General features: G+C 40.5%; 1 protein-coding gene across 1 annotated transcript in view; it reads right to left on the bottom strand.

Moving 5' to 3' along the window:
• Nucleotides 1-27902, bottom strand: part of LOC122799287 (rab5 GDP/GTP exchange factor-like) — a 627463-nt gene that overhangs the window by 218425 nt on the left and 381136 nt on the right. The window contains exon 5 of the mRNA XM_044068245.1: nucleotides 14461-14530. Coding sequence (XP_043924180.1) covers nucleotides 14461-14530 — 70 coding nt within the window. The remainder of the gene's footprint in view (nucleotides 1-14460; nucleotides 14531-27902) is intronic.

Genomic DNA, 27902 nt, shown 5'->3' with positions numbered 1-27902 from the left:
TACAAAAGTTGCAAGAAGAAAATAGATGCCTTTTTTAAGACCCAGAAAAGAAAACTCTCAACAAAAAACATTACACTCTAAAACAAAATAAAGAAGAAAGAAGTGTCTTTGGAACTTGGACTCTGTCTAGAAATAGAAGCAAATGAGGTCTGGTGTCATGGTACAGAAGGATAAAACCCTATGTCCCAGAAAGACCAGTTTAAGTAGCAGCCTGGATTCTGCAGAAGCAAGGTAGGGGAGGATAGGAATAAGTGGCTGAAGATAGCTCCACCATCCCTTTGTGGGGGTTGGGGGGGGGTTCTCCCAGACTGCTATTCCACCATTAGCAAATGGATGCTTATAAGCAATGAAGACTGTAAAACTAGGGAGATGTGGATTTCGTGATGGCAGCCCTCATTAGCATGTGAGAAGAAGCATTTTCAGCTGCATTGGGAGGGCATTGTTGATGCCTGCTATGACATAACTACTAATGTTTACAACCCAAGTGCACAGTTAGGACCATTTAAAAATGCCTAATAGCCTGCACTGATACATAAAGGTGAGGGCATGAACGACCTCCATGGCCATCTGTATGATGGCTCCTTCAGTTAGCTTTCATTAGAATTTACTGCATGGAAAATATATGTAGCTTCTCCAGAACCCTGCCCAGTGGCTCAACTACTGACACTCAATCATCTCATTTGTTATGGTGACATTTGTGCTGGGTATTCAGTTGAAGATAGATGTGATGGAGATGAAGTGTCTGAGATGTAATGGAGATGAAGTGTCAGACAGGTGGGCAGGATACACACAATGGAAAAGATGAAGAAATGATGACATCACAGCAGAAACCAAAGCAGTACCAAATGCAGAGGTCTGAGAAAAGAAATTATGGTTGCTTTGGGCACACATGCAGGAAAGCAGAAGATTTGTTGAAGATTTGAGAGAAACAGAAAGAAGACGATGAAATGTGGACATCCAGCAAAGAAATGTACGGATGGCATGAGAGAAGGCTTGTAACAGTCCGACGTGACTGCCACAGAAGGTAGGAGAGTGGCACTGGATAGAGAGAAGTGATAACAGTTAATATGACATCCCAAAACAATGTAAATAATGGGGAAAAAAGGAGGTTTATCCACTGTTGTATGGAAGTAATTCTTCATCACACAACTTATATCTAAAGATAGGATTCCAGGAACAGGGATGTAATCATTCCACTGTACTTTGCATTCATTACACTGATCATAGAGTATAATATCCATTTCAGTATATATTTGTCCAAATATTTATCACAACTGGAATGCAGAAGTAGTCCAAAACAAGAAACAAGCCAGGAGTCTGACCATTAAACAACACTAGGTATATTTTAATACAATAAAAAGCAGTAGAAGAACAAAGCTTTTGAACTATCAAGATTCTTTTTCAATGCACAAAAAAATTGTTAGAACATGTGTTTTATATCAAGTACCAGCCTTTCACAGTAAATCTTCATCATCCCATGATTTAGAAACTTAAAAGTGGTCTACGTAAATACAAATGAAAATGTATTCTACAGATATAATGTCATAAAAGGAATCTAAAAATAATAAAATTACAAAAATACAAATGCACGGGGTGAAAAACAGATATAAGGCTCTGTTTATTCTTAGGAACTGGTTTAATATTATTTTAATATTTAAACCAGGTGGTGTATCAGCTCTAAAATAATTAATCCACTTACACTCTGCCAAATCTATCTGATTAAAAAGATCTCCTCCTCACTTGTGCTTATATATTTTATGTAAAACTTGACTGTGTGAAATGTAAATGTTTTTACATAGGTAAAACTAACCAGAAGTTCAGGAACAGAATTGGTTCTCACCTTTCAGAGATATGCAGACATACTGATACTAATGCACTCATATTATGCATTTCGGTAATGACCATACTTTTAAGTTAAAGTTTTACACAGAATATATAAGCATAAGCGAAGAGGAGATATAGTTAATTAGACAGATTTGGCAGAAGAGAAGTGGATTAATTATTTCTGGGCCAGTACACCACCTGGTTTAAATACTAAAAAAATAGTATTAAGCCAGTTCTTAAGAATAAACAGAGCCTTATATCTGTTTTTCACCCCGTGCATTTGTATTTTTGTAATTTTAGTATTTTTAGATTCCTTCTATGACATGATATTTGTAGAATACATTTTCATTTGCATTTACGTAGACCACTTTTAAGTTTATAAATCATGGGATGATGAAGATTTACTGTGAAAGGCCATATACAAGTTTTTCACCCCGGGTAATTGTATTTTTGTAATTTTAGTATTTTTAGTATTTTTAGATTCCTTCTATGACATGATATTTGTAGAATACATTTTCATTCATATTTATGTAGACCAGTTTTAAGTTTATAAATCATACATGAAGTTTTAATGTGATAGGCTGGTACTTCATATAATACATATGTTCTAACATAATACTGTGCAATGAAAAAGAATATCGATGGTTCAAAAGCTTTGTTCTTCTACTACTTTTTATTTGTATTAAAGTATACCTAGTGTTTTTTTAACAGCTGTACTCCTGTCTTGTTTTGGACTACTTTTGCTTTGTTTTTGGAGTCTGTTCAACTGCCTACTCAGGTTATCTTATTGCTTGGACTTTCCTTTGTGTTTGGTGGCACGTTTATGGAAGCCAGTAGTATGAATACACAGCCCAGGTGCTCTACTACAGCTCTACAACAATTTCTGACAATTGGTGATGACCCTTTTCTAACATTTTTTAATACAACTGAAGATGTAAGCAATGACACCACTGCTGCTACTGACTTACAAAAGATTGAGTTAGTGAAGTTAATCCATACACTAGAGCAAAAAACTGAACATTTTAAATGGCTTCAATGGCAGAGATTGAGCTTTTCAGTATCTATACAAATGGACATTGCTCCGACAGGCTTGAGAATTACAAAGATGCCCAAGTATGGAAATAAGTATCCCGTACTTAAAAAGTTGGCAAGAATTAAATGTGAGAATGAGTTTTGACTACATAAAATTAATGAATGATTTATTTTCGAATACTGAAACTGAGCTCTCAGCTGAGGTGGAATCTCTTGAAGATCAGATTACTTCAGCGAGCTTTCCTCTTGTTGCAACTGAACTTAACAACCTGGAAAAATGAAAAACCTTTGAAAGCAAGCTCATTGCTGTAAAGAAGAAAAAAACTGTTCCATGACTAATGATTTTAAGTTAGGGATGTTTTTTTCATTGGCCGAAACACTACTGTACAGACAGCAACAGTTGGTGCAGCAATGCATGAATCTGTTGCTGGGCCTTTTCCAAATGGATGTTCTACTACAAATACATCTCTACAATAAAATAAGATTACTGCAGCAGCTAGAATTAGTGAAGTGTACTTAAGAGACGCAGCAGTATTTTAAATTCATCAACTGCAGAAGTTATTAGATGGAATGACTGACTCCAAGAAGAGGCGTCTTTTTTAGTAACACAAATCCAGTTATAAAACTTCCACTACAGATAAGGCGCTACTCATGAGGTCGGAGCAAAACAAGTAAGTTGAATTACAGTTCCAGCTCTGCTATGAATACAGAACTACCAATAAGATAGCAGATGGTACCAATGAACTCTATGCAGGTAGTACCCATTACTCAAAGCAAAACAAAACAAAAAAAACGAATATAGGGTCTACTGTTATAAACCTGTCTAGCCATTCTTTTAGTAAAGACGAGTTATTACATTTGGATAAGGGTTTATCATTTATTTCCTCTCCTAAAGGGAATCTTAATGATTCTCTTACTGAACTGAGACTGTTTGTCCATAATGTATGCTTTAAGTTATTATTTAAAAGGGATTCTATTACTGATAGATTGAAATGTAGCAGTACTTTTGTTCCTGTAAGTACATCCACAATTCAGGCTTTATACATGTGTGAAAATAAGATTTATGATGTATTTTTTAGTAATAAGAATAAAAATAAATATTATAATTTGAGTTATGAAGAGAGACAAGCACTGCATGGACTGATGAAGTTAGAAGATGTATCATTAAACAAACTGATAAAGGTGGTAAAACTGTAATTATGGATGCCAGTAAATATGTAGATTGAATGTATTTAATTTTAAATGACTCTGCTACATTTAAGAGAATAGACTTTATATATTGTATCATTCTTCATCTTAAGAGTAAAATTATTTTTGTATGATTTACTGATGGATTCATCTATTTCATCTAAGTTGTGCAACTACCTCTATGGTGCTGATCCTGTCATCCCAGTAATTTATGGGTTACCCTAGATCCATAAAAATGTAGATACACCACCCATGAGACCAACAGTCTCGGGTAGTCAGTGGGTGACTACTGCTATATCTAAACATCCAGAGGAACAACTGCATGGTTTATTGATGTATAAGAAGAAGTTATGTACTCACCATAACGTTCCATCTGAGTAGGTAAACTTCATTTGTCAGCAACCTATGGGAATCGGATCTGACTTTGGATCCGAGCCGGCAGTTTTCAACAGCTTAGATCTGAGCTCCAAGCTCCTCCCCCTACCCATAATCCCCTGCCAACCCTGACTGACCTCAGATCGAGTTTGCCCAAAAGCAGATACTGCTTGAAGATAATTACTCTCAAATATAAAACAGGTAACACACCGTGTAAACCTGAGTATGAAAAAACATCTGAAGGTGAGGGGGGCAGGAGGGAGGGACGGTTGCTGACAAATGAAGTTTACCTACTCAGATGGAACGTTATGGTGAGTACATAACTTCTTAATCTGAAGTAGTTAACTTCATTGTGCAGCAACCTATGGGACAGAGTCCCCAGCTACCTGAACCTTGGGCGGCCTTCATGGAAGGATGTTCCGGAGCACTGCAGAGCCAAAGGATGCTCTCCCTCTGGAGATAATGTCCAATTTATAGTGATTGATAAAGGTATGAGATGAGGCCCAAGTGGCTGGAGAGCAAATATCATCCAAAGAGACTCTAGCTCTAAAGGCCGCAGAGGTAGACATAGATCGAGTAGAGTGGGCATGGACTCCCTGAGGTGCGGGCCTGCCACAACTTTCATATGCTAAAAGGATACACTGTGAAATCCATCTAGACAGCGTGACTTTAGACACACATTTACCCAAGTTAAATTTGGCAAAGGAGATGAACAACTGGTCAGATTGCCTATGACCAGATGTCCTGTGGAAGTAGAAGCGAAGTTGTCTATGCACATCCAGTGAGTGTAATTTGTATTCCCCTTTGTTGTGGTAATTAGGAAAAAAGACTGGCAGGTTAATGGACTGATTAATATTCGACTCAGACGCAATCTTGGGAAGAAAAGAGGGATTGGTCCTGAGGTAAACTCTATCCTTGTGAAAAGTCAAGTATGGGGGTTTTACACAGAGGGCTTGTAGTTCAGGGACCCTTCGAGCCGAGGTGATAGCGACAAGAAAGGCCATTTTCCATGACAAGAATTTAAGATCTACTGAAGCTGCAGGCTCAAACGGGGGAGCTGTCAAGGCCTGAAGCACCAGCATTAAATCCCAAGGAGGGACTACATCCTTCACTGGAGGTCTGAGCAGAAAGGTGCCCTTCAGAAAGGTCTTACACAATTTCATGGTGATCAAAGGGCCCAGTTCCTTTCCCACGTGATAATGAGAGATAGCTGCTAGTTGAACCTTGACTGTGGAGGAGCTAGCCCCTTGATGAAACAGCCCTGACTGGAAGTCTAATACAGTGGGCAGAGGAGCTGTGAAAGGATCCAAATTTCGACGTTCCGCACAAATGGAGAAACGCTTCCATTTGCTACTATAGATCTTTCTAGTAGAAGGCTTGTGCGCTGCTACTAGGATAGCTTTAACGGGGGAAGAGATACCGGGAGTCCTAGCTATGAGTGGAACTGGAGCAGCCAAGCTGTGAGCTTGAGATTGTCCAGGTTCGGGACTGGGAGATCTAGGGGGTGGGATATCAAATCCAGAATCCAAGCAGGATTCACCAGATGAGACCAAAGGTAACGGAACCAGGCTTGACGAGGCCAGAATGGGGCAATGAGGATTATCCTGCTCCCCAACCGACTGGCTTTCTGCAGAAACTTTAGCATCAGAGGAAGAGGAGGGTAAGCATAAAGTAGACCGGGAGGCCAAGCATGCACCACAGCGTCTCTCGGAGATTCCCGGGGGGTGGGATGAGAGCGAAGTAGTCGTAACATTTTGTGTTCGAGGGAGAGGCAAAGAGATCGCAACAGGGTTGACCCCATTCGGCGAAAATCCGATTCGCTACCTCGAGATTCAGAGACCACTCATATGGTAACAGGATGGTGCGACTTAGTCCGTCCGCTAGGATGTTGGACCACCCTGGAATGTGCGTTGCTATGAGAAAACAGTTGGTGGAGATCGCCCATTCCCACACCCTCATGGCCTCTCGACAGAGTGGGTAAGACCTGGTTCCTCCTTGTTTGTTGATGTACCAGACAACATGTTGTCCATTTGAATCGCAATCGTTCCTACAGGAAGAAGGTCCTGAAGTGCCAACAGCACTGCCCTCATCTCTAGGACATTGATATGCAATGAAGTCTCCGTGAGGTCCCACGTGCCCTGGACTGTCCTGTCCGAACAATGCCCCCCCCCACCTGAGGCGGGAGGTGTCCGTGGTCACCGTGGCTAGGGGAGGGGCCATAGAAAAGGGGCGTCCTTCCTGGAGGTCCAGAGATTGGAACCACCATAAGAGGGCCCTCTTGCATGCTCTGCTGAGGGGAATGGGATGGCTGAGAGGATATTGAAGAAAGGACCACTGGGACTTGGAGGGTCCATTGTAAGACCCTCATGTTCAAATGCACCATTGGCAATAGATTGATTGCCGCCGCCATTGAACCTAGGGCCCTCAGGACCAATTCCACTGGAGGAGCTGGGGATTGTATAATGGCCCACACATGTAGTCTCAGGATTCTTGGCCGGTCCATGGTCAAAAAGGCTAGGAGCTTGTTTGTGTTTAGTCTGGCCCCTATGAAGTCTATGGTCTGAGACGGGGCAAGAGACGACTTCTCTATGTTGATAGTGATCCCCAGCCGGGGAGCTAGACGAAGAAAGTAGTTTCTGTCTGCGCAGAGTAGATGCCTTATCGGGGCGATCAGGAGCCAGTCATCCAGGTATGGGAAAACCTGAATTCCCTGGAGCCTCAGGTGGGCCGCTATCACCACTAACACTCTGGTGAACACCCTGGGGGCTGTGGTGAGACCAAAGGGGAGGACCCTGAATTGGTAATGACTGACTCCTAGCCGGAAGCGGAGGAACCTTCTGGATCGCCTGTCCATCAGAATGTGGTAGTATGCATCCTTGAGGTCTATAGAGCACATCCAGTCGTTCTCCCGCAAGAGGGGGAGAATGGATTGAAGGGTGACCATGCGGAATTTCTCTTTGTTTACTGACAGGTTCAGGGGGGTGAGGTCGAGGATTGGTCTCAAGTCCCCCGTCTTTTTTGGCACCAAGAAGAACCTGAAGTAAAAACCCGACCCGCACTGGTCTGGGGGGACGTGTTGGATGGCTCTTTTTTCCAGCAACTGTTGGATTTCTGTTGCTGCGGCCTCCCTCTGATTGGGTGGGACATCGGGGAGGTATCTGGGGCTGCATGGGTAAAGAGAGAAGGGGATCTGATATCCCCTGGATATGATGCGAAGCACCCAGCGGTCTGTCGTGATGGACTCCCAAGCTGCTAGGTGCTTCGAGAAACGCCCCCCCGACTGCCTCCAGAGTGGAGCAGTCGGGCAACCACTCAGGGATGTTGCGTGAGTTGGTCCAAGAAAGGTTCTCTGGATCCAAAGTTCCTCGGGCACCCTCTGCCTCTAGGGCGGCATCCACCCTGCCCTCTGCCGCGGAAGGGCTGGGAGTCCGGAGCGGGACTGTTGCGACTTCCGGAACCACATCTTCTTCTGTCCCTTTTGGTTCTTGGAGAAGGACCTCTGGGGAGCAGAGAAGCAGACTCAGATGGCAGACAATGTCTTCCCATCCTTCTTGCTCTGGACCAAAGTATCGCGAATGGTTTTGCCAAAAAGGGCAGAACCATCGAAAGGGGCATTAGCATAAGAAGCCTTGAAGGGTTCCACGAAATCACAGTGACAGAGCCAGGCCTGATGCCTCATGACGAGGCCCGCTCCGCTGGCTCTAGCGGCTCCTTCCATGGCATGGGACAGTAGCCGCATAGAAGTGTTTGATATAAATCGGAGAGTGGCCATCCGGGTGGAGTGCAACTGTTTGTCCTCCGCCAACATGGACTCGAGGGTGACGCAGCGTACTCTTTGATAAGGTCCCGCTGCAGTCGAAGAACATGTGCCATGTAGTTCAGCGACCTCACAGAGAAGGTAGCCGAACTAAAAACCCACTTCCCTAAACGGTCCATCGACCGAGACTCCTTGCTTGGGGGGTGGACCGAGGGACTCTCCTGAGCTAGTTCCCTCTTGGTGGCCGCCGCCACCAACATGGCATTTACAGGGGGACCCTTACTCCAATGGGACTTGTCAGAGGGGGGGGGGCTAAGAATTTTATCCGGGTGCTTGGAGACTGGCTCCACAGTGTCCGGCTCCTTCCATGCCCTGGTAGTAATCAAATTTACCAGGGGGTCGGCCGGAGGGGACACCCAAGAGGTAGACGGGCCTGCTTCAAACTCCTCCAGGAACATGGATTCGTCTGAGGTAGGCTTTGGGGCAGACCACCCCCCCCTTATCCTGAGCATCTCCATGATGTCACCAAAAGAGACATCTTCGGGGGGTGATCTTGGGGAGCCTTCCCCTTCCTCCAAATCCGTGTCCTCAGTCAAGGACTCGAGGGAGTCAAGGTGCCTCTTGCACTTCCGTTTGTAAGGAACCTCCTCGGGGGGGGGGCTGTCCGAGGAGGTCTCACCAGCAATGTCTTGTTCCAAGAATGACCTGGGACATCAAAGCAGGCTGTCCCTAAGGCTGGGTGATGGAAGTCGGGCCCAACAGAGGAGGAGTGCAGGGTGGAGCCGTGGGCCTGGAATCTCTCAACAGAGCCCTCTACACCACGTTGAACACCGAGGGAGAGCTGCTCTCTCTAGGATCCGAAAGCAGACCCTCACTCGGATCCGACGGACGGATCGGGGCCGGTGCCGAAGCGATCGGATCCGAGGGACCAGCATGCTCCGACCTGGACAGAGCTGAAGGCATACTGATACCCCTGGATCCAAAGCTCAACCCTCGGCTCGGATCCAACGAAAATGGACCCGACAGACTCGAGGGAAGTGTCGGCGCCGAAGTACCTGAGACTATCGGCGCCGACACCCCCCCCGGCTCCAAGGCTGCCCGGCTCTGAAGACTCCGAGCCTGGGAAGCGGGACGGAGAAGGAGCTATTGGGGCAAAGAAGGGGGTCGAGCTCCCCCCCGGAGAGGGGGGGAGGCAGGAGCACTCCCATCTGCAGTTGGGCCTGGAGGAATCTTCTCATCATCTGGACCAAATCTGCATCTGTGAGGCTTTGGGTCGATCTTGATGAGGCCACCGAGGCGGGACGGGAGTGCCGCCTCGAAGATCTCGAGGGAGATTGGGTCACCTCCTCCTCAGGACCCAGTGAAAAACAAGGAGAACTGATCCGAGAAGGAGGAGACCCAGAAGTCCTGGAGGGAGAAGACCGCTTAGCTGGGGGGGGGGGCAAACGGAGGCCTCAGCCCGCCGCTTGTGGTGTTTCTCCCTCCTTTTCTCTTTCCTAGCCTCCCTCTCCTCCGGGCCTAAGGTGGGAGGTTGAGTCCCGGCCGGGGGGAGGGAAGCAGGAGTGGCAGCCGCCGCAGCGGGAGCCACGGAAGGACTGGAGGTAGAAGCCGAATCCGGGGGCAGAAGACCTGCCAGAATCAGCTTAGACCTCCGGTCCTTAAGTGCCCTGGGGTTGAACACCGCACAAATGGAACAACCACAAGAGAGGTGCTCAACTCCAAGGCACAGCACGCACTGAGTGTGGCCATCCGCCGGGGACAGCTTATGGCCACACTCGGAGCACTTAGAAAAAATAGGCTTTGGGGGCCTCAGACATTTTAATTAAAGAAGGACAGCCACACACGTTAGGCCCCAAATACGCACACACAACCCTAACGGAACCACGAGGGAAGGGGGAGGTTAATTACAAAAAATATAAAGTTAAGCTAGGGAGGATTTTAGTCAAAAAGGGACCTGAAAGCCCTCACAACCAAGTAGGGTAGAAAAGAGAAAGAAAAAGTAAAATTTTTCTCACAAAAAACCTCTAAACGCCTGGAACTCAAGATCGAGCTGCTGTTGGTTAAACCGCAGCAAACTAGATCTGAGGTCAGTCAGGGTTGGCAGGGGATTATGGGTAGCGGGAGGAGCTTGGAGCTCGGATCTAAGCTGTTGCAAACTGCCGGCTTGGATCCGAAGTCGGATCCGATTCCCATAGGCTGCTGCACAAATGAAGTTAACTATTTCAGATCAAAGGTTTTATAAAATATACAAATGATTTTCTTACGGAGCTGTATAGTTAGTTTCAAGCAAACGAAAGACATGACATTGTTACAATGGATATAAAATCTTTATTCACAGATATTCTAAACCATTTGGAGTATGTAACAGAATTTATGCGCCAATACAGTGATTTTTTTTAATGAAAAAATTCAATTATGTTGTTCTATGCTAGATGTAGTTTTGAATAGCAATATTATTGTGTTTAATGATGACCTCTTCAGCTCTGCGGTGGTGGTGCTGCGGTAGCGTTGTTGCCTCTCAGACATTGCCCGTTCGATTCTCAGAGCGTCTTCTGTGTGGCGACATGCATGAATGGGTGTTCCTTCGTTGAAGGTTGCGCGTTAGGCCCGGCAAGCCAGCATGTAAAACTCTACTGCCAATCATTAGCGGACTGGAGTTCCGCTGTGGCGACCCCTAACCGGGAAAAGCCGAAAGACACAACAACAACAATGATGACCTCTTCCATCAGCAATTAGGTGTGGCTATGGGCACACCTGTTGCTAACAGCTATGCTAATTTAGTCCTTGCTAGATGGGAAGATATGCCTCTATTTAGTAATATTTCTTTAAACCTAAATGACTATCTAGCATTTTATAAGAAATTTGTGGATGATACTTTCCTTGTATGGACTTGTGATCATAACATCCTTAACTTGCTTGTCGTCGATTTACAAAAAAAAAATTACATAATTTCTGTTCTTTGATGTTAATTCTTCTTTTGAAAAAAATAATTTTCTTGATATTACTATCATTTTTAGAGATGGGCATTTTGGCACACAGAGCCATAGGAAGAATGTTCAATCCACTCGGTATGCCCACTTTACCAGCATGTATCCTAAATATATACATAATAGTGATGTTTGGAGCCAGTTCTTGAGGACTAGTACTTTAAACACTACAAGAACAAAAAATTTTGCAGGGAATAGAAAGCATGAATACAGACTTTCAGACTAGAGGTTATAACACTGATTTAATTGAAAATAATAAATATTTTGTTATTTCACAGGGTGAGAACTTGGGGACACCCTATTTTGCTAGTGTTAGGACTAGCATTAGATGTAGTACAGGAAATTTAAATTATTCTGTTGGATACCTCAACTAAGTATAACAGGCACACTAATTCGATTAAACAAATAATTCAGAAGAATTGGGTCATACTACAGTCTGATTCTGAGGTTCATAAACTAGTTGGTGATAAACACCATTTTTATACATAAAAAAGAGAAAAACTTAAAGCAACATCTCTGCTATAAAGATCAAACTTTCTGCTCAATGAAATGCTCTATGACTAGTAGAAAATGAACAGTTTCTTGTTATAACTATTTATTGTCTTTATATTAGCACTGATAATGAATTTATACACCCTTTTACTAAAAAGGTTTTTAAATTTAGAACTTTTTCTATTTGTTCTACGGAAAATGTTATTTTCTTTGCTGACTACGTGGAATGAAATGTAAATGTAAATGTTTTTTACACAGGTAAAGCTAACCAGAAATACAAGAGGGAATTGGTTCTCACCTTTCAGAGATATGCACACACATTGATACTAACGCACCCAGCAAACATATTATGCATTAAGGTAATGACTATACTTTTAAGTTTAAAGTTTTACAGAGAATATACAAAGCATAAGCGAGGAGGAGATATAGTTAATCAGACAGATTTGGCAGAAGAGAAGTGGTTTAATTATTTTAGGGCCGATACACCACCTGGTTTAAATAGTAAAATTAGTAATAAACAAGTTCTTAAGAATAAACATAACCATATATACGTTTTTCACCCTGGGCATTTATATTTTTGTAATTTTAGGATTTTTAGATTCCTTCTATGGCATGATATTTATAGAATGTATTTTAATTTGTATTTATGTAGACCACTTTTAAGTTTATAAATCATGTAATGAAGTTTTACTGTGATAGGTTGGTATTTGATATAATACACGTTTTAACATAATAATGTTATTGTGCATTGAAAAAGAATCTTGATGGTTTGAAAGCTTTGTTCTTCTACTGCTTTTTATTTGTGTTAAAATGTACCTAGTGTTGTTTAATAGTTGGACTCCTGGCTTGTTGCTTGCTTTGTAGTAAAGAGTTGACAGCTTTGTTACTGTGTAGTATTAAAGTGAAGAAACTTAATACCACCGGCAGAAATATGTACTGAAGGGGTGGGGGGAGAAGTTCCTGTTGTTGATTACTTGCTTTCCAAAAAAAAACTTCAGGAGGATTCTTTAGCTGAAGAAGAACACAATTATTACGGTGTTTAAACCAAGAAAGTACAAGGTACTAGAAGAAAGTTAGAGACATTATGCAGCAATCCTTAAACTAAGCTGCAATTCTGAGTACTGTCATTCTAAATAATTCACAATGCTTTGAAGAGAAAGAAAAGGTTTAGCAAAAAATCGAAAACAAGTCAGTATATGTGTCTCATCAAGGCAATTGGGTTACAATAAAATAAAACAAGAATATAGTTATATGGCTGCAGCAATATTAGTACAGCAGGGACCGGCAAGTAAAATAAAATGTCTTTTTTTCCCCCAATTTCTAGTCACAGTGTTCTTTTGTTTATTTATTTGATTAGATGGATGCTCCAGTATCTCAGTGTATCAGAATGATTAAAATTGTGAAGGCATAAAACACGTGTAAGGAATACTACTGCAGAAGTGCAGGAAGAAAAACGTCCAGGGGTACAGTCACAGGTCTCTAGTGTTCTGAGAATCCAGAATTAAACATATTTTGGTTGCTACGCATATATTTTGTTTCATCTATTATCTGTATTGAATGACAACTATGGTGATATATATTACACCTATAAAGTACTAACAGTCTGACTTTGTAAACTGCTTTACCTTTTGCTCAGTGCATGGCTGGAAAAGGTTCAATTGGACAATCTGAATTACTGAGTTAATAAATAAATAAAACTGCATATGCACAACATGGTAGTCAGTAATGTAAAATTAACTATTCAATCAAATATTTTGCATTAAATAGGTTCTGCTGTGTATATCAAGGTGAACAGATAGATCCCAATTAGTTTCTGTACACTTAGGTGTGCAAAGTCTGCGCTCAAATTTCAGATGAAACATTAAAGGGATGCACAGTAAGTTCTTTTTTTCATTTGCATTCGCAGTTTGTGACTTACTGCCTGTACACATGCATGTGCAGAAACATGTGCACACACACACACAACAAAACACTTGCTCCTATGCATGCATTCACACGCTACTAAAAGTTGCACACAGAGTATTTTTAACTAATCTCTATATATGCAGATTTACAGATCAACTGTCCTTCCTGACACTACATTTACATGTATGGCGGCCTATCCCTTTACATGAGATGCCTCCGTTCCTTAAAATGTCAGATCTTTGGGCAAGTATACCACTACGAAAAAAATGTTTATATATGGGACTGGATTTTAACTGCCAAAAGAAACATCTGATACAACTCACAATACCAATGATATACACATATACAGTGGATGGAAAAAGTGTAAAATTTTAATAGGCCAGATTAAAGGTAGGAAAAGTTTTGAAATGATTTACTGTGGTCTTATTTTTTAATATCACAAAAACCTGGCATTTTAACAGGGTGTGTACACATTTTATATCCACTGTACAAACATATGGGAAAAAAGTTGATGTTCTGAATTTAGTAAAAGCAAATGTTGGTACATCTGACTGGAGGGGAGCCAAAAGTCAGATTGTTGAATTACACATGCAAGGATACCAGACAAAAAAAAAAACAAACACCTGAAATGTGATGGTGAAGCTGGAAGGCAGGCCATACATCTACAGAGATAAGAGATGCTAGAAGAATAACAAGCACGTGTGCAAACATTTATATTTAGAGTACGGTATTAGTGCAAATCTAAAATAATGGTGTTGAGCACATCTGTGCCCAACATTTACTGGGAAGAGGGGGTTAAATTAGATGGGGCTTTCAGTATTGTACCCCGTTTGTCATATGGTCATACTTTCTATTACAAAAGTGTAGGAAACATATAAACACTAATTCTTTGCTCCTTACCAGTGAAATGTGTTGCCATACTCTGATAGAAGTCCTGCACATGGTCCGACTGCTGCTCTACAGTCAAATCCTACAGATATGCAAATACACAATAGTCAGTTTCAGATGTCAAAATGCAATGATTTACTTTTAACTTGTTTTCATTAGACAAGTTGTATAAAGCAGTCAGTGATTTTACAATATTTTAAAAGACAGACCTCTCACTGAGACCTCAGTAGACGTTGTATAAAATCTTACAAGACGGTTCATTTTTTTTGGTTTCTTAGGTTTAACACAACTGTTAATGCACACCTAGACTGAAAAGCAGCACTGTATAATTTTAATACACCCACAAGCACACACACACACGCACGCACACACGCACGCACACACGCACGCACACACGCACACACACACACACACACACACACACACGCACACACACAAACATAGCTTGCCTGTGCCATGCTCATTCCAGTCATTCCCTTTGTCCTGCTAACATTCTCCCTTTACTCCAACCAAACTTGCTACATTTTCTAACCATACCTCTCAACCTGGAAACAGCAAAAATCTGGACAAGGACCATGAAAAATAGGTACAAATCTGTACGCTGATTAACATATAATTTGCATACATAATTATGTAACCCCACCCACTCCAATGGAATTGTGGGATAAACAAACACAAACTGAACAGAACTAAAATATGGCATCAGAGCCCCCCTGCAGCCATTCCAATGTCTCATTACCTGGTTATTTTGCCCTATTTACCATAAACACTATAATGTGCATACTGCTTTACTTCTACAATGTTTATTTGGATTAATTTAAAATTTTTATTTTATATTTTATAGCATAAACACTATTCGACCTCTGCTAAACAAAGCAATACAGTCTCACAATGAAAATAGACTTGGCATTAGCTTCTCTGCGAAACTTACATTCATTGAAACAGCATTGATACCCACATTCAAAGAAAATGCATCTGGCCAGTGTGGTGGATAAAGACTAGCTTTGGGGTGTTTTAAATCATAGGCCCCTTGCACACAAAACATACATGTTTGATACACCTTCCTGACAGTATTAAGTTATATTCCTCGTATAATGCAGCACACTTGTTACAGCGCATTTTAGAAGACAAATCACCTAATTCCACATTAAGGAGATATATAACTAATGAAGAGGTTTGCTGCAAGCAAACAGCTTAATTCTTCTTTGTTTCATCTACAAATAAAGTGCCTTTTGCCCTTGAGATATAAATTGCATATGTTGCATAAAAAATGCTAAGCTAGTAATATTACAACGGGAATGGATGGCAAACTGATAACATATAATTACTAGGTATCTCCGCCAAAGAGGACATTTTCAAGGCTGCAAAGTACAACAGAATACAGTGTCAGCAATCTATCTACATGCTGTGGGAGTAGAACCCACAGCCTTCTATATCAAAAACAAGTATTCGGTCATACTACTGACAACACAAACACACCATAAGCAGCATTACACTTCTCTCCCCTGAAGACCTATGCAGCATAAGAAATCTGTAAATAGACAAAATTTATTGGGAAGGGTACAAAGCCCAAAACCAGGGACACAAACATTGCTTGTATGATCTTAGAAAAGTTGCTACTATAAAATGTTTTGTGTTACCAACCATGCATTTCCTGACAGACAGAAAGACAAACTTAAATGGCTATGATTATTTAGTGAATTCAGTTCTCACTGGATTTGCCAGAAAATAATAATTTTAAGAGGAACAGACCAAAAGTATGTATGAGCCAAACATTCCAGACAGACCATGAACAGACCTTATAAAATGCAGATAACACAGCTTGAACAGACCTTGCAGACTGCTTAATTGCAATTGGCTAATAATGGCTTGAACAGAGCGGACCTTACAAAGAATTGGCTAATGGCTTGAACAGACTGATCTTGCTTAAAATGTAAGGTGTAAAGTACACAACACTTTGGCCCAGCAGCAGATAGTTCTTTCGTGCTTAAAAATAAATGCAGATAAAAATCGGGCATTAAACACATCTCTTTACAATACTATACAATTGGCCAATCGCTTGAACCATTGAATGCACTTTCATAAACACAGTTCTTGGACTTGAATCACAGCAGATAAAAAATACACCCATTGGCCCAGCCCCCAGAAGCTTGCTTAAATTGCAAATAAAATACACAGTTCATTCGGCTCCGGCCTTAATTTCGCAGCAAAAATATTCTTGGTCTAACAGCACAGCTGACTTGAACAGCAGCCAGCATATAATATACACAGCTTAATTAAATTGTAAAATAATATGCTTGTTTGAACAGACAGCAGCAGATTAAGCAAGCTGTGTGTTGTGTATTAATTGTAAATTAAAATGCACACAGTTCTTACTTTCTCAGCAAAAAGTTCTCTAAATTCTCTCAGACAGCAAAAGCAGTTAAGATACACTTGCACAGCAGATAAAATAAAATCGGGCTTTCATACAAACAGTTCCCGCCCAGAACTGTGTGCATGAAAGTCCGATTTTATTTTATCGCTGTACTGGTTCCTGGACTTGCAGCACAGGCTAGCAGATAAAAAACACATACATTGGACCAACTCCAGCAGCTTAATTAAATTACAAATAAAATACAAAAATTACACAGTTCTTTTGGCCTCGGACTTAAATTCATAGCAAAACTATTCCTGCCCTGGACTAGTAGCACAGCTGACAAACACGCATAAAAGGTATCCAGTTTTTTAGATTGTGCAGGGCTTTCTTTACTTGGCAGGCAGCTCTCTTAATAACATTACCAACTCTAGTAACAGCGCGAATATAATCAATACTACTACTACACAAGAAATCATCGCTTCTGCAGCTGCTTAGGTTTACAAATGTCTAAAGAAACTGAGCTTTGCAGCCTTACCTTGTAAACAGAATAGATAGTCCAGAAATCATCGGCCCAGAAATCCTCTGTGTCTTTTCTTAAGAACTAGCTAGCCCTCTTGACACGCGCGCACACACACACACACACACACACACACAAAACACTTTGTTTCCTTACCTGCTTCATCCGGTTCTTTTTTTCAGCCTGCAGCCGAAAGTCCATTCACGTTGGAAAAAAAATTGAAAAATAAAATAACTCCGTCCAGTCGCCAACCCATTCGCAGCATGCAGTAGTTTTAAAAAGTAACAAGTCCATTCTCGGCAGCATTACTGCTGCTACTGTTTAATTTTCATTTCCCGCCTGCTCATAGCCAGCCGGAAATGATGACGAGAGCTCCTTGAGCTTAATTCCGACTGGCTGGTAGCGTTGACGGCGCTGACGTCATCGCGCACGTGGTGACGTCAGCTCCGACAGCGCGAAATTTCAAAACATAAAAAAAAGAAAGCAAAAAAATCGGAAATGAAGGGGTGCCACTCGGGAATCGTGGCACCCCTTCATTTTGACCCCAAAACTCAGAAAAAACCGAGTAATTCGGGACGGTTGGGAGGTCTGTTTCTAACTCACTTCCTAGACTGGTATCCAGGTCAGCTACTCCTCATCAGCAGAGATTACTTTTATAATACAAAACTTTAGTGATCTAAGAATGCTTCTTGGCTATGTTTAGCATTTCAAATATATACAACCTATGGACACTGCAGGTCTGCAACTTTCCTTCTAATTCATTACACATGGTAATTTTCCCTCCACCCATCTAGTGCTATCTGAACCATTTGTATTTAATTTTATATTTTTTGTTTTGATAGTTCACTGTGTGGATCGATCCAAGTACCTTTTACAGTCATGACTCAGGCATAAAAGCTACACAAAAACAGTATTAGCTCACATTAATACTCACATAACTATTTAAACAAATACAATATTTCACAATTTTTAGTGCAGACTAACAATGTCAATTTAATACAAGATATTTAGTTCAATATAACAAGAAAATTAATATTTGTACTAGTTGTAATGAGTTTGTGACACACAATTACTGCTGCAACATGTGCACACAATGCAATATAAAGTAACTTTGTAAGCTAGACATTCTGCTTGGGTTTCCAATAAACAACACCAATGCTTTACACATGTAAGAAAAGACAGACATTAACCTGTCTGGAATAACATAAGAGATGAGTATGTATACAGTAGTAAAAAAAAGTTAGAATTAGGTAAGTAAAGAGAAGTGAAATATAGGGAGTGAAGGGCAGTTAAGGGGGTATATAAGACAGACTTACAGAAGTAGGATATTCTATAAATAAAAACTCCTCTGAGACATTGGTAAGCAAGTTTAGTAGAGTGCATAGCATTCTTTTTTAAGCAAGAAACATCTTTATTAAATTATCACTCATGACATACGCAATCATACATTTATATAAATGAAAACAAACCATATTGACATAATTTTAGTTGCAAACATTATACATCACTTATAATTTATCCACCAGCCCCACAAAAATGTCTTGCGTCGAGGCTGCAAAAAATCATTGTCAAAGCCTCCTACACCCAAGAAGACTAGATCTCAATAAAATTATCCACCACTGCATCATCTTTGGGCAAACGTTCAACAAAAACATCAAAAGTTAAATTATCTGTAATTCAGCTTGTTTCTTGCATCGTAGTAAAGAGTTCACAGCTCTGTTACTGTGTTGTATTAAAGTGAAGAAACTTAATACCACTCTGCAAATAAAAAATATTTTAGTGAACAGTGTGTCTGTAGTTTGGCACACCGATTCTCTTTTCCCTAGGGTGGAAAAAGATGAGGTGAAGTGAGTTGTCTTTCAGGTGCCAGGATCTTTGATATCTCAAGCTCCCTTTAAGACACTTTCAACTAACAAATACACCTCTGACATTATGGTGGGCCAAGAGGGGGTGAACAACTTAGGATACAAAACCTTCAGGTTATACACACAGAGATTTGTCAGAAATCTACATGCATGGAACAAATGCAGGCATGACTTTGGACCAGTAAAATCCAAGACCAAAACACTCGTAGTTGAAACCACCAGAAAAACGTCCAAAGACTTTTATTAAAACACAAAAATTAGCCCTTTCATCCAGTGACCATCACCAGATTTCATCAGACCTAATGGAGACCTGATGTTCTGATGAGGTCTGGTGATGGTCACCGGACGAAAGCGCTACTTTTTGTGTTTTAATAAAAGTATTTGGATGTTTTTCTGGTGGTTTCAGCTAGGAGTGTTTTGGTCTTGGATTTTACTGGTTTGCTGTTTTTTTAAGTTTGAAGTTATGACTCTGGACCAGAGTAGAATCTTTCCTTCTCCAAGAAGGTACCCTGGGTAGAAAGAAAGGATAATTGGCTTCAACAATTGTATAAATATTTGGTGTCATTCCAGCAGTGATCCAGTATTTATCAAGAAGGGATAATATGCTTGACAATTCTACTTGCTTTGCAAAGAATGGCTTGCATCTCTTGTTCCAAGATTTCTACATAATGGCTAAAGCCTTTGTTGCCCCCCCCCCATATTGTCTTAAAGATATTGTATCCAAAACAGAAGCACATTAAAGTGTTTTTGCTCAGTGCCAGAAATCTCAACAACGAACTACCTACATCTGTGTAATTACCTAAACTTGGTTTAAATGTTCAGGAAGCATTCCTTCCATACTTGGGTTTTGCACCTGGCATACGTTCAGACCTGATGGCAATTGTGGTCATATCTCCATATTTGTTATGGACCATACCACCTCTAGACAGACTCCCAGAGACCCACAAATGGAGCTCAATGAGCTCCAAATCACACTAAACAGGACCAACTATCAGTTTATATATAGCCTGTGATAGGGCACCCTCTATGGCCCCTGAAAATGATGCAAGGTTCTTAAATGCACTTGATGAGCTCCCTATAATCAAGAACTCCACTAATTAGGGAGACTATCTACCCCTAAATAACTGGAGTACCTTCACCTCCAATTGTAGGATATGCCCATAAATTCTTAGATTTAATAACAATCTGGTCCAGAGTTTTTATTTAACAAACTCACTACAAGACATAATATGCTTGACCTGGTCCTTATGAATATAGGGTCTGCTTGTACCATTCTCCCAGTATCTCCTTTCCAGGTTAAGATGCGTCGTAAACTAGCCATCTTCATCTTTGAAATCTCTTAAACTAGTATTTCAAAGTTCAATTACAGCACTTTCCCACTTCCGGAATAGACTACTGCTGCACATCAATCAGTATGAATCATTATCTTCCTTCAAATAGGAAATGGAGGATTGGGTATTCACAAATTCACCCCTAGCATGCCTGGCCTAGCCCGCCTCAAAACACGAGGTACAGCCTAAGGGTGGGTACTAGCAATGCATAAATGGTCACAAGACTTAGTTGCCTTTTATTTTCTATGATTCCTATGAACTTCACCTATAAGACTTCTATACAAAGCCCTGAAATACCAGAATTCCATTCACCTCCCATTACTTTTAAAGATCATTTACTGAAAGTGCTAAGCAACATCAAAACACTTCCTCCATGAGACCTGATAATATACATGTTTGCTTAATTAACATTGCTAGTAATGCCCTTGCTGCTAACAAGAATTATTTGCAACCCATGCAGCACATTATAACTGACCTCATAAACTACAACATGAAGATTATTATTAAACTTAATTCCCAACAGCTTGGTTTTCTGAAGGATACAGCTTGTCTACTTAACCTGGTAAACTTCCTTAGAAGGGTTATGGAGGTTGCAGATGGTGGGCATGTGGTACACATGGCATATCTTGACCTGGCCAAGGCCTTTGATATTATTCCCAAGCTGGCATCATACAGAAGATAAATGCTTTAAAAATCAATCCCTGTATGTTAAGATAGATATCAAACTGGCTAAAAGACAACACGCATGGTGCAAGTCGCAGGCACCTAATCTGAAATTAAGAAAGTGACCAGCAGTTTCCACTCAAGTCTTGCTGTTGGGACATCCCTTTTTTGGACATTACTTTTCAGATTTCCAATAAGAGAGTCAAGACCTCTGGTTAACAAAGACTGCAGGCAACTGTAAACTGGAGGTTGTTGTTAATCTACTCTCTGGCATCCAGACTCTCGAAAATGAACTCTCCCTAGTGAAGTCTTGGTGTACTAAAAATGGGGTCAAATTAAATGCTAAAAAAATGAAGCATTGTCACTTTTAGCAGACAACCCATCCACTCATCATGCTGTATGAATAACACACCACTACAAAATGAAAATACAGTTGGGGACCTTGGAACTTAGGTTGATAGCTCCCTCCTTTTTGACCATCATGTGCTAATGGTTGCCAGAAAATCCTTTTATTTAGCACAGCGAATTGCCAAAGGAATATCACTAAGTCGAATAAATAATCACTGTCTTATACTCAGCACTGATCTGACCAATTACTGAGTGCAATGTCCCCTTTGAGATGTATCTCGGTAAACATTTCAAATAATTAGAAAGAGCTCAAAAGTCCACCCCCCCAAAAAAAAAAAAAAAAAATTACAGGCCTAAAGTCCCTGCATTACTGAGAAAGGCTGAAAGTTCTATCCCTTTATTTAGTGACTTACAGTGTTTTGGGGGAGAGATCTCTGTCTAGCATACTATGCCATTAGAGACCTGGTTGTCTTGGACCACCTGTTATCTCTATAAATTCAATGACTCCACTGACACTAGAACCAAGAATCTAAATCTTCAACAACGGATGTGTAAAACATGGTGGAGAGACAGGTTTATAATCCACTGTCTCCCTAACCTCTGGAATAAGCATTCCCTACATGTTAAGCAGTGTGACCCACTCTCCTCCGTTAAACATAATCTAGAGGACTGAATGGGTTTTTACAAATCCACGCCAGGATTGACTGGCATGGCCAACCTGGAGAAGTGAGGTGCAGCCTGACTGAGTGTACGGTCAAGGTGTAAATGGTCATAAGATTCCATCGTCTTGAAATATCTATGAACCTAAGTAGTATAAACAATAAATTGCTTATGTACATATATACAGTTCTTGTTAGAATGCAGGAGATTTTCTATAATCAGTAATTAGATTACCTTTAGTATAGTTGTTTGGAAAAACACTAATTATAGTCTTTTCAATGAAACAATTACAAATGTAGCTGCCTCGGAGTTATAAACAAAGTATTTATTTCCAAACAGAGGATATTACATCAATTTTTGAATATCTACTGAGTGGCTTTTCCAACCGACAGGTATTTTTGACAAACTCATTTCCCCTACTGCCTGAAGAAATTGGTATCTCTGCAGTGATGGAATTGTTAGTGCCTTCATGGAGGTCATATTAGGAAGGATTTCATTTTTACCTTATTTTGGGCGTAGTACAGTAGGTTCGGTGAAGTAGCTTGAAAGTGAAGGTCACAAACAGAAGGAAGGCTCATGCTGGAAATGGGCAACCAGCTTTCCTTTTGGAGTGTAATGCGGTAGTTTTGGTTCCCAGGGATAATGAGTCACCATGTTTTATTAATCGCTCTTTGAATAAATACATCAAGGTATGGAAAACTCCACACTCTACTGGCACTAATGTGAATATTATAACATGGGACCACTCCACACAGAAACATGAGTAGAATAAATCTAAGATGACATATCTGCTTAAATCAGCAGAAGCATATCGACGTCAAGCAGGAATGGAAATCAAACCAGAAGTGGATAAAAACCAGGCAGCAACTGAATGTGCTAAAAAAACAAAAGAAAGAATACAAGGTGAAGGACCAGGAGAGAAGGCAAGAAATGTGGAAAAAACATAAATATAGTTGCAAGTATAGAAAACTTCTGGAAGAGCCTCATGTTGATCAAGAACCAATGCAGGAATGGTTAAGGAGAGGTGAATTTACATCAAGAAATGGAAGGTTATTTATTTATATTTATTTATTTATTTCAGTTTGATTACCGGGGAAGTCCACTGGGCCATGAAGTGCCCATTTTCAGTGGAGGCCCGGGAAGAAATGCTCAAGAACAGTACAATACAATATAGGTTACAGAATAAAGCTCCAAGAACAGTATAATACAATATAGGTTACAGAATGCAAATAAAGATTACAAAGAAAAAATACATACAGTATAGTTTGTAAAAACAAGTAGGGTTAATACATTTGAGAGTTGCAGAGAACTTGATGGCAGATTTATTTTTTTTTTTTTGAATCAATATTTATATGCTTACAGTCACTTAAAGTCTGTTAGTTGTAGTTATTTTGAGAAATTAGAATAAGTATGAGAGTATAGTGGAGTAGTAGTAGGAGTGCTTAGTTAGGGGTCGCTATGGAATTTAAGTGGGGTGAAAGCAGGAGCATTTCCATTTGGAGGATAGGTGAAGAAAAAGTTGAGTTTTGAAGGATTCAGTGTTGGGTATAGTCCTAAGTGAAGTAGGCAGAGAGTTCCATTTTTTACCTAGTGAGAAGGAGAGTAAAAGCTGGCCAGCTGGTCATTTCGGTTTACTAATGGAGATTAGGTTTTGGTTTTCGGATCTCAGTGATCTGTTAGGGATGTATGGAGGAAGGATGTCCTTTAAGGCTGGGCATTTATTAGGGGAGAATATTAGTTTGTGAGCAGTGGTTAGTTGTAGATAGTCTAGGTGATTAGGGAGTTCTAGCCAGTTCAGTGAACGAAGGCTGTGGCAGTGGTGACTTGATGTTTGGATTTGGTGGCAAATTTAGAGATCTTATTATAGCAAGCTTCGAGCTTAGAGGTGTTGGTAGCAGACAAGTTGGTTAGGAGAGGGGCTCCGTATAGAAGGGAAGGTAGGAGGAAGGATGTTGCCAGGGTATGCCTAGTGGAGTTTGAAAGGAAGTGTTAATGGTTCTAAGTCAAATTTTGGCAGCCCAATAATATTGGCAGCCCAAGATAGCGAGCTGCATACACGCTGGTTTACTAAGTCCATTGAACATGTGGGAGAAACAGACATGTAGGTTTTGTGGAACCGAATTGGAAACAGTCACACACCTTATTGCTGGTTGTGACTCTCTAATGGCAGAGGGACTGCATACTGAAAGGTATAATAATGTGGCGAGATTGTGCAAACATTATGGTATCAAAGTGGCTGAAAAACACTGGAAACATGAGCCACAGAGAATGATGAAGTCTACATCACATGGGATCACCCAATACAAACAGTCCAAAAGATAGATGCTAGGAAACCGGATATAGTGGTCCAAGAAAAGAAGACAAAAGTAGCATTGATAATTGAAATTGCCACACCTAGTGACTACAGTGTCTTGCGTACAGAGAGACACAAAGTCATAAAATACATTGATCTATAGGCAGAAACAAGAGCGATGTGGAAGAAAGATAACCAGACAGTTCCACTTGTAGTAGGAGCAACTGGTCCTATAAAAAAGAATTTACAATCGTATTTAGATATGTTACCAATTCATGTAACACCGTACGAATTACAGGAGTCATTAGTGGGCACATTGCGGGTGCTGTGAAGAGCACTTTTGGCTGACATCAAAGGGTGAGACAATACTAATTTCATTAACTTTAATCGTACTTTGACTTAGGAATGGGATCCATTTCCGCCATGGTATTAGAAACCCAAAAGACTTGGAGAAATTAAAAAGGCAGAACCATTAACACATGACTGATATTCCTCATGCTGTGACAATTACTGGTGACAAACAAGTCAAGGGGGGGGTGGGGGGTTGGCACTGTGCCTGTCTCTCTGCAGCATATGTTACTACATCCCAAGCACTTCACCAAGATAGGACTAGGACCTAAATCAGACAATTTCCATATGAGGTACACATGCTGTCCTGGTCTGCTGATGTACAAGCAGTTATGTTGCTTACAAAGTCTATACCAAAAGCCGGGGAATATGCTGGGGTACTGAAACGCTTGCTGGGATGGAAAGGCCTATTCAAGAGCTAATAATTTCCTATTCAGTGAGGATAGAGGAGGGAAATATGGCAATGTTTCAGCTGGATGAAGTAGCAAGGTTATGAGGAGACAGTCTGGACTGGAAGAATTAGGAAGGTGTGAGGGTTTTGCCAGTAGGGAGTGGTCCTGCCAGATGAGAGTTCACTGCATGGGATACATGTAGCCATGCACAAATACCATAGCAAACATTTGCTTTTCTGTTCAGTTTCATGTGAAGCATGGGGTATCTTTTCTGTTCGGTTAGCACTGTATGTTTTATGTATGCTAAAGGTTTGCAAGATAATCAGACCTACTGCATTTTATCTGTTCACTAACTAACTGCATATTTTCATACTTATAATATGTTGATAATCACAGATTTAGTTTCTCTATTATTATCTATAATTTTCTGTCATTTAAAGCTAAGGCATCAATAAGGAAATCACTAAGTCTGACAATGTTCAAAAAAGTCACCTCGTCTGAAATTCTAGTACAACAATCCAAATAAAAAGAAAACTTTATTAAAAACTGTAAGCAATTAAAATGGGATAAGCGCTTTCAGTTGAGCTTTCTTCAGAACCATAATTCCATGTTAATCACTGGGAGTTTTTAAGAAAGTTGTGACCAATCAAAATCATCTCTTTAGTTGATGCCTGCTTAACACCAACTTTAAAGGTAGTATATCATTTAAGCCACGTTCATGGTTATCCCTTAGATCGGCTATACATCTCGCTTCCTGCAATTCAGTAAAATCTTTGAGATTACCCTTCCTCGGGTTCTCAAATTATTTCTAAGACCGAAAAATAAAAACTATGAGTTACATATTGGATTATATGTTTTGATAATGCATTAGTGTTAACTTTATTTTTAATGTCTCTTAAATGTGCTTGAATCCTCACCCTAAAGTGACGGTTCATCTTCCCAATATAAAAACTTGGACAGTCTTTACACACTCTGCAACGTATACAATGTTTTTTTGTTCCACAATTAGAAATCCTTTCAGCTTGTAACTCCTGTTGCTAACAGGATGTTGAAAGTAACTTAAGGTGGAAATATATGGACAGGCTGTATATCAGCCTCATCGGAAAGTTCCTCCTCTCCTAGCAAAGTCTGCTTTCTGAACCATACAGGTATCTCTACAAATAAGTTGTTTCAAATTAAGTTTATTCTTAAAACAAAACTGAGTATATTCACCTACTATACTTTTAAATCGAGTCATCTGCAATCAATATCTTCCAGTTGTTCTTTATTATGTCACATATCTGCTTCACATCTTGACTATAGGTGGGCATGGACCTCATTGGGTTCAGTGCAGTTTTACTAGAGTCAACACACGTATTATCCTCCATGTTATATCTATGGAAGTAAGGTTTCCCTTTGCTGTTTCTCTGTTGCTTAACATCCAGAAATATTTTATTAATCTCTGTTGATTTATAACCTCTTTCATGGAGATGGTTTCTGGTCTTCTCAATTTCCATCTCATAAGTACTGTTATTTGTATTCACCTATAGCTAGCTATGATGTGGTAGGGGGCTTTGCCTATAGTTAATTGGACATGGAGTAGCTTGTGAGTCGTACTCTTCGACTAGTCTCGAGGTGTACTTGCTCTTAAGAGAGATACACCTCCTCCTTTGGTTCTTTCATGCTCGGTTTGTGGTCTGAATGCATGGAAGGTGTTGTAGCCCTGCACATCCAGGGTGCTTTCCGTGCGTTTGAACCATGTCTCTGTGACTGCACAGCTGTCAGCATCTTTCAGTGTGGAAGTGCTTGGGAGTGCAGTTTCTTGTTTAGACTCCTAGCATTAAGTAGCAGTACCTTGAGTATATCTACAGAGGATTTAGTTATGTTGGGAGATTGGTTATTTTGACACTGCCTAAAAAAGGCACAATATGGGTGGCTAATGCCATTGCCAGTATCTAAAAGCCTAGAGGAGACAGGTGCAGACCATCTCTGGCAAAGCAGCATGGCCTGTCAACCATAACTTCCCAGACTTACAGATACTGGATCCCCTTGGACTGACACCAGAAGCTAAACCAATTGTTGAAGTTAATATAAATATATATATATATATATATATATATATATATATATATATATATATATATATTTTGCATTGTGGCATCATCCATGGAGAAAGTAAAATGCTGCTTAAGGCCAGCCTTATACCTGCCTGTGACACAATCTGAGAGCTCAGTCACGTCTCTCTTCATAGAGTCCATTGAAACATGTCTCAAGTCATTCACCCTCACCTGGACTATGATGGAGTCATACTAGTACTTGTGGTTGAGTGACTTTAGTGCTTGAGTGACTTGATGGATCCTTGCAACTGACAGGCAGATAACAGTATCCATTCCTTATCCAGCCTGGTGAGGGGAACATCCATGTGTCTCACAATGGAGTCACCTATGACCAGTACATTAGGTTTTGTGGTGTTACACCTTATGGGCTTATTTGTTAAGATATTGGTGTGCATGTGTGTGTTATATGCTGTGGTTGTTTTTTGCATTGTTGTGCGCAAGTGGTTTCCGTTTGGGAAACCTCTGATCTTTTGGTAAGTTACTAGTAAGTACCTCTGCATAATGTGGGTTTATGTGTCCTTACTTGGTGTGGGATGTGTGTGTGCTGACAATCTGTTCGGCATTCAATTTGTCTTTATGCTATAG

Source organism: Protopterus annectens, chromosome 4.part0 (assembly GCF_019279795.1).
Source record: "Protopterus annectens isolate FY-2018-M chromosome 4.part0, PAN1.0, whole genome shotgun sequence".
NCBI lineage: Eukaryota > Metazoa > Chordata > Ceratodontiformes > Protopteridae > Protopterus > Protopterus annectens.
Note: the sequence above shows the minus strand (reverse complement) of the source record. Positions and strands in the feature narration are given on the sequence as shown.